Raw genomic sequence first — 8,592 nt, 5'->3', positions numbered from 1 at the left:
TTGCAAATTGCAAAAGAGAAAAAAAAACACGTACGCTAGCTGCAACCATTCTAAAGGGATTGATTGTGAAAATAGAAACGCGTGGGAGACTAGCTACACCCCGAGATCCATGCATGCACCTAGCCAGAGTATTGCTAAAAAAGAAAAGAAAAAGGCATACACTGACGGCACAATATGTAAATGGTTGCACCGTAAAGATATAACTATCAGTCTAATCGTTAATTTTTGTTGCTATATATTTGCCTCGATACAACTATGTCAATATAATCATTTACCGAAAGCATCAATGTTGTGTCAACAAAAACATGTTTCAAATAATAATAATAACGGGGGATGGAAATTGTTGTACCTACATAATTGTAATTAAGCAATAACGATGTAATCTACGCTGATTACAACATTATATAAAGAGAAAAAAGGAAAATCATCCAACCGTCGATTTCACACACTTTTAAAAAATGATATATTATAACGTTAGACTTTTACAACTTTGTTGAAACGAGTTATTATACCTTTGATCGGTTAAACCTATTTCTTCCTATCAGTGCATTTTTTAGCGCCGACTGCGCATCCATTCGTGCCCTAGCCTTGGCACATTGTAGTGTGACTTCCATCATGAGAAAATCAGCGGGGAAACTATACATCATTATTCATCCCGCTGCCATGGGTAAAACAGACTGCCAACGACAGAAAATCATCAAAGAAAATCAACCAGGCAACAATCCATAAGTATTCCTCGTGCCATCGTGGGAAATTAGCCAAACAAAGAATACACGTGCATCGACCTTTCATATGGTTATGGTGGAAAAAAATCACCCTTCATGCAAAGTTGATGTCTCCACAAATTACAAGATTATAAAGATCTGAAGTTTAGCGCATGTAGGAATTATAAATTATAGCAAGAAAATTAAGGTAATTTGAAGAGCTGAAGTTTGTGCGTACATGGTATATAAGTTTTTCGGAAATACTTTTAGACTTGCACACATGGGTGTGGCGGTTTTCGTGTCACAGTCCGTTTTGTTTTGAGATTCGAATAAAAGGAGGAGAGAGAGAGCGCTACTTTTTCATCTACCACAGTGAGCGGGAATCTCGAAAAATAAATCAACGATGCGTAAACACCCACGTCCATGCGTGTTTGTACAAACTTCATTAATAAGTTTTTCATTGAATATTAAGGTACATGTTTCAAGTAGATACCCCTGATGATTTCGTTCTCAAGTTTAGGTATTTATAGCCACGTTTTCTGACAGGATGTAAGAAAAAAATACTTTTATTGCATGCCAATGCAAATTTTGATTCCAAGATTCAAAAATTTAGCCCCTAGAAGTAAAAACATAAAGTCTCTCGCGGTGGGTAATATATCTCAGTTAGTACTTTAATTTTCGTTTGAATTAGATTCCGCTTACTGTTTTTTGGATCTATCTAATATGTATATTTCAATTCGGAAAGTTTGTTAAATATTTAATTTCACGGTCCTCAATTTCTTTGGCCATTAGTACCAAATAATTTGATTGAATATTGAAAATAGGTACAGATACATATACACTCTGATTCTATTAAGCTCCAAAATACATCCTCAGAAAGTGAGATGTCGAACATATCTATTTGGCCGATAATCAAAGATTTCCTATTTTAATAATAAGTTTGCATTACATTCATCACTCAAAATAATTTTACAAGAAGCCATAATTATTTTCATATGCATAGTTGCATTTGTTCAAAATCTGAATGCCATATTCTTTTTAATGAGCGAAGTACTTTCATGAAAAAGTTTGTCACCGGAAATATCGAAGTAACGATGTCAAGATCATAAGGTCACTTCCCCTCTACTGTGACATTTAGAGTATCAAAACAATGAAAAATAAAGAAGAAATATCATGAGATTTTGTTGAGAAGTCGACATCATAAGATATTTCGTTCAAATAATTGAATTTTATTGTTTATTTCGTAGTAATATAGTCATATACACAATTATAAAACAGCTTATATTCAAAATATCTCTGTATCGAATATGTTGTGTATTTTGTAATATAGAAGGTAATAGAAAGGGAAAACCAGTATATAGAAACAAATGAATATTGTCATACTAAAGATGATGCCATGCATCACATTTGTGAGGGCCACCTCGCTAGTTCCAAAAAAAAAAGCCCGGCCAAATACATATCAGAGGTGTGCGGTGGGTGATAGGCACCGACCTGATGAGGCACCATCGCACTCCTTCCCGCTGGTGCGTGCCACGATGGTGGTCCCTGTAATTTGTCCATTGCATTGTGCATGCTTCTACAGGACGGTCCTCGTCACCACCATCATATCATGTTATCACTGGCGGCTAATTCCAAAATAGCGAGACGAGACTGAGAGGAGAGACCGTCCAAAAACGTCGCTGTATCACCGGAATCTTTTCCCCATATAATCGTCGTCTCGTTCACTCTAACTTTGCAGCAGGCAGCTGATCGATCGCGCACCGTGCCACGATGGCCTCACGGCGGCTGACGGCGACGTCGCAGAAACAAAAATCGCCCATGACGGCATTGCCCTCGTCGCTAATAAAGTGCGCTCGTCGCTAATAAAGTGCGCGCGTCCATTTTGTCCGTGCCCAAAATGCTGATTTTACGTGTCGGCCGCCTGTCCGATCAGCTATTTCGCCCCCAAGAAACACGCCACTCTATAAGTAGACATGCCTGCCTCGATCATAAGCATACCACCTGAGATTTCATTTCGTTTCATTCCAAGCACGTACGGAGAAGCTAGCGCGGACATGATGGAGTCGGCGGGAGCACCGTGGGTCGGGCTGAACTCCGGCGTGGTGCTGAGCCTGATCGCGGTGCTGTGGACGGTGGTGTGGCAGAACCTGCAGCGCCTGCAGCTGCCGCAGCACTTCCTCAAGCGCTGCATCGGCAGGCACGCGCGCCGCTTCGCCGCCATCGTCGACCCCTACCTCTCCGTCACCGTCGCCGAGTACGACGGCGGCGGCCGGATGCGCCGCGCCGAGGCATACGAGGAGGTCAAGGCCTACCTTGCCGACACCACCTCCCGCGACGCGCGCCACCTCCGCGCCGAGGGCGCCAAGGGTGCGGACCGCCTCATGCTCAGCATGGTCGACGGCGAGGAGGTGGCCGACGTGCTGCTGCCCGGGGAGGGCGGTGGCACGGTCTTCTGGTGGGCCTACTCCAAGGCGCCCCCACAGCAGCAGGACTGGCGCTGGGGCGGCGGCAACCAGGAGAGCCGTCACTACTACCGGCTCTTCTTCCTCGACCGCCACCGCGACGTCGTCCTCAACACCTACCTCCCACGCGTCCGACGCGAGGGCCGCGCTGTCATGGTCAAGAACCGCCGCCGGAAGCTCTCCACCAACATCTCCAGCCACGAGTGGACGCACGTGACGTTCGAGCACCCCAAGACCTTCGCCACGCTCGCCATGGACCCGGCCAAGAAGAAGGAGATCGTGGACGACCTCGACACGTTCAAGAACGGCAAGGACTACTACGCGCGCGTCGGCAAGGCGTGGAAGCGTGGGTACCTCCTGCACGGCCCGCCGGGGACGGGCAAGTCGGCCATGATCGCCGCCATGGCCAACCACCTCGACTACGACGTCTACGACATCGAGCTCACCTCCGTCCACTCCAACACCGAGCTCCGCAAGCTCTTCATCCAGACCAAAAGCAAGTCCATCATTGTCATCGAGGACATCGACTGCTCCCTCGACCTCACTGGCGCCCGTGGCAAGAAGAAGGATTCTGAGGAAGACAACAAGGCTGCCAAGGCCGACAGCGATGGCAAGAAGGACACCAGAAGTAAGGTCACGCTCTCCGGCCTGCTCAACTTCATCGACGGGCTGTGGTCGGCTTGTGGCGGCGAGCGGATCATCGTGTTCACCACCAACCACCTCGAGAAGCTGGACCCGGCGCTCATACGGCGGGGCCGGATGGACAAGCACATTGAGATGTCCTACTGCGGTGCCCCCGCCTTCGAGTTCCTGGCCAGCACCTATCTTGGAGTCCAGGAGCACGAGCTGTTCGCCACCGTGGGCGCGCTATTGCAGGAGGTGGACATGACGCCGGCCGACGTCGCCGAGAACCTCACGCCCAAGAGCATCGACGACGATGCTGACTCCTGCCTCAGAGGGTTGGTGGCGGCGCTGGAGAAGGCCAAGGAGGACAAGGCCAACGGACGAGGCAAGGACCAGCAGCCGGAGGAAGAAGACGGGGGAGCAGTTGCTGCCTTGCCGGGCAAGAGTGAGTGAGTGAGTGTGTGGCAGTAGCTCAGGATCGAAAACGCTCAGGATCCGTTGTTGTCATCCATGGAGTGCTATCTAGCTAGTGATGATGGGTTAGAATAACGAGATTTTCCTCATGGGGTTTAATTTGGCAGGAAATTAATGCTAGGTCTTGATGTTCAGAATCGAAAATGTTCGTGTACGTTGTCTAGGTCTGCTCATTTGATATCATCAAGCTTTTCTTACGGCGTTTGTATATTCTAAGTTTCCGGAAGTTTATTTCGATCAACATACTTGTAACTTATTTAATAGTATTTTTTTCTGTGTTGCTGAAAGAGATGGTTTGAACCCTGATATCCATTGGTAGACAAGACGATCGTGACCCAACCGTGGTGCGTGGTATGCTGGATACAGAGCCCGACTGAGCTGGAAAGGGAAGACATTTCAAATGCAAAAGAAAGTGTCACTATAAATACTTCGTCCGTCCTCATCTCTCACACACCGAAGGATCCACCTCTCATGTGCATAACAGATTTTTTTTTGAACCGGCTAGCCACTTTCCATTGATCGCTTAGCAGAAATAGTAGTACATTTTCCAAGCGATCTTGACAAGATCAATTTCCATTATAAACGATAATGGAAACAGTGCAACAACATCCCAGAGTATAACAACAGCTGAACATAAAGGAAACAGCACCTATTGCCACTAGTAGGAAAAGAGGCTTTTGTTCAAAGCTACCTGGAGTTTTAGCACCGGTAAGACAACGAACCCAGACTAAAGAGTGCATTAGCACCGTTCGAGAGGCCAGAGTTTTAGCACAAGTTCGTGCGTGTAAAAATGCTTTCATGCTTCCCATGCACCTCCAACCCCCCCCCCCCCCCCCCCATCTCTTTTTTAGCTCTGTAAAATACAAAATAAAATGGTAGAAAATCTAAAAAATAAAATCTTTTGAGATTCATGTATGTTACGCAACCTACTATTAGGAAAAATTAATAAATTTGAATTTCGACTTTTTGTGTATAAAAAGTTTAGGAAAAGGTAAAATGGCATTAACTTTTGCATACGACGTCGGAAAAAAAACGTATAATATATCAAAATGATCGTGAGAATTCAACAGGGTCCTCTCGCCCGGGCGCTCGGCAGCCGCCATGTGGTGCCCCTTTAGCACCAGTTCGTAGCTGAACCGGTGCTAAGAGGGGAGGGGGCTTTAGCACCGGATGTTTTGCACCGGTTGAGCAACCGGTAAAAAAAGACCCTTACCAACCGGTGCTAATGCCCCATTTTCTACTAGTGTGCTAGTGTACGACTCGAGAGGTCTAACATATATTTACAAGAGAAAATGAACTCAAACGAGCAACCAACACATCTTTCATCCACAGATAACGGGGTCGGGTAGCAGGAAAGCATCCCGATGTTGAGCTTCAAAAGCAGGTAACCAGCAACAGATATCAGTACTATCGAGAGTCGTCTTGATGGTGGCTATCTCCAAGAGAAGAAATTCCTAATGAGGGTGGCACAAAAAGTAAGATGCTCATCGCTGCATCAACAACAACATTGGTCCTCCGTAAAAACAACAACATTGGCTCCAGCACGGAGAGTAGACTAAGCTGCATGCAGAGAAATACTAGTACATAGCTCATAATTAAAATGGAATGTGGAAGCAAGGAGATGGCGAGTTGGAACATAAACGGGAAACCCAGAACGAGTGTTTCACTATCGAAACATCCGAATTGCTAGGAAGCAGTCGGTAGCGTACTCAAGGCATTATGCAAGTAGATTACTCATGAATTAGTTAGGAATAGAGAATAACTTAACCACCCTATGAAATAAGTATCTATATTTACTTACAATCCGAGTACGACGTTTTGGTACCCTAGATCAAATGATCTCGGTGTTAAAAAAACAAAAGGATATTTAAAAGTTTCAAATATTATGATCTTTTGTACAAATACATAAAGATGATTTATATGAACCCGTGAATTTTTGATTAAAAATACTTTGAATTATGAGTTACACAAAACCCTAAAAGAATGTGACTAAGCCAAAAGCATAATCCGATACTTGCATTGTTAAGATAGGTCCAGTAGATGTATATTCTGTCATGTATATGTACGCGTATATACGCATGTATTTGTATGATCACCATTATATATAGAAGAGATGTGCGTGTGCATTGCACCCACGGAAAACCCTAAACCCTTTCTTGACTTGGTATCAGAGCCGCCTGGCTCCTTCTGTCGCCGCCGCTAGCAAACCCTAGCTAGCCGCCGCCGCGTCTAGTCTGCCGCCGCCGTGATCTCTCTCGCAGCCGCCGCTGCGATGGCTCAGCATGATTCCAGCCTCGCACTGACGAGTTCCTCCAGCGCTAGCCTCTCCACCGCCGTGGCTGGCCCTGTCATCGCGCCGCCGACCGACACGGCGGCAGTGCCGGTCCTTCCGGCCATCGCCGTTCGCCTGAACGGCAGCAACTTCATGCTGTGGAAGGCGCTTGCCCTTCCTACCTTCGCCGGAGCACGTCTTCATGGCTTCCTCGACGGCACGGCCCCGGCACCTCCGCGCACCATCCGGGAAGGCACCGGTGACGCAGCGCGCGACGTCGCTAACCCCGCGTACGCGCAGTGGTGGACCTTGGACCAGCGCGTCCTCGGCCACCTCCTCGGGTCGATGCACGAAGATGTCTCGGCCCAGCTCATCGGTCGCACCACGGCAGCGGCGGCCTAGAGCGCCGTTCACACCATGTTCTCCGCCGAAAACCGCGCCGGCATACGTGCTCTTCGACGCGAGATTCAAGGGGCTCGAAGAAGGAGACAAGTCCGCCGGCGAGTATATGCGTGAAGGTGAAGGCCCTCGCCGACGCCATGGCCGCCGCCGGGTCCCCTCTCCGCGATGACGAGATCATCGACTACATGCTCACCGGGTTGGGAACTGCTTTCAACCCGATCGCGGCGTCCATGGACTTCGCTCCTACGCCTGTCACGCTGGCCATGTTCTACAAGAACGTCCTCAACTATGAGGGCCTCCGTGAAGCGACGGCGAGGCGGATCCCGAGGACTGGACCTCCTCGGCTAACGCCGCAACTCGCCCCTACACCAACAATTCTGGGCGTGCGAGCGACTCACCTCGCCCTAGCGGCGGTCATCCCACGGGTGGTGGCCCGCAGGGACAGCACGGCCCTATCCAAGGAGGATACAGACAGGGGTCTGGCGGTCACGGTGGAGGTGTGATACGTCTCCGACGTATCGATAATTTCTTATGTTCCATGCCATATTATTGATGATACCTACATGTTTTATGCACACTTTATATCATATTCGTGCATTTTCTGGAACTAACCTATTAACAAGATGCCGAAGAGCCAGTTCCTGTCGCTGCTGTTTTTGGTTTCAGAAATCCTAGTAACGAAATATTCTCGGAATTGGACGAAATCAAAACCCAGGGTCCTATTTTGCCACGAAGCTTCGGAAGACCGAAGAGGAGTCGAAGTGGGGCCACGAGGGGCCGCCACCATAGGGCGGCGCGGCCCAGGTCTTGGCCGCGCCGACTCGTGGTGTGGGGCCCTCGTGTGGCCCCCACGTTGCTCTTCCGCCTACTTGCAGCCTCCGTCGCGAAACCTCGATGCAAAGAACCACGATACGGAAAACCTTCCGAGACGCCGCCGCCAATCCCATCTCGGGGGATTCACGAGATCTCCTCCGGCACCTGCCGGAGAGGGGATTCATCTCCCGGAGGACTCTTCACCGCCATGGTCGCCTCCGGAGTGATGAGTGAGTAGTTCACCTCTGGACTATGGGTCCATAGCGGTAGCAAGATGGTTGTCTTCTCCTCATTGTGCTTCATTGTTGGATCTTGTGAGCTGCCTAACATGATCAAGATCATCTATCTGTAATACTATATGTTGTGTTTGTCGGGATCCGATGGATAGAGAATACCATGTTATGTTAATTATCAAGTTATTACCTATGTGTTGTTTATGATCTTGCATGCTCTCCGTTATTAGTAGAGGCTGCGGCCAAGTTGATGCTAGTAACTCCAAGAGGGAGTATTTATGCTCGATAGTGAGTTCATGCCGCATTGACACTGGGGAGTGACGAAACCCCTAAGGTTGTGTTGTCGTTGTTGCCACTAGGGATAAAACATTGATGCTATGTCCGAGGATGTAGTTGTTGATTACATTACACCATACTTAATGCAATTGTCACGTTGCTTGCAACTTAATACTGGAAGGGGTTCGGATGATAACTGAAGGTGGACTTTTTAGGCATAGATGCAGTTGGATGGCGGTCTATGTACTTTACGTAATGCCCAATTAAATCTCATCTGTACTTATCATGACATGTATGTGCATTGTTATGCCCTCTCTATTTGTCAATTGCCC

At 47.9% G+C, this 8,592-nt stretch overlaps 1 protein-coding gene across 1 annotated transcript; it reads left to right on the top strand.

Moving 5' to 3' along the window:
- Positions 1 to 2,761: 2,761 nt before the first annotated feature.
- Positions 2,762 to 4,408, top strand: LOC124700492 (AAA-ATPase At3g28510-like). The gene has a single exon (XM_047232616.1). The coding sequence runs from the start codon at positions 2,762 to 2,764 to the stop codon at positions 4,241 to 4,243; it is 1,482 nt and encodes a 493-aa protein (XP_047088572.1). The 3' UTR covers positions 4,244 to 4,408.
- The last annotated feature ends 4,184 nt before the right edge of the window (positions 4,409 to 8,592 follow it).

The sequence above is a fragment of the Lolium rigidum genome, chromosome 3 (genome assembly GCF_022539505.1).
Source record: "Lolium rigidum isolate FL_2022 chromosome 3, APGP_CSIRO_Lrig_0.1, whole genome shotgun sequence".
Lineage (NCBI taxonomy): Eukaryota > Viridiplantae > Streptophyta > Magnoliopsida > Poales > Poaceae > Lolium > Lolium rigidum.
This window is presented reverse-complemented; position numbering and strand designations above follow the sequence as displayed.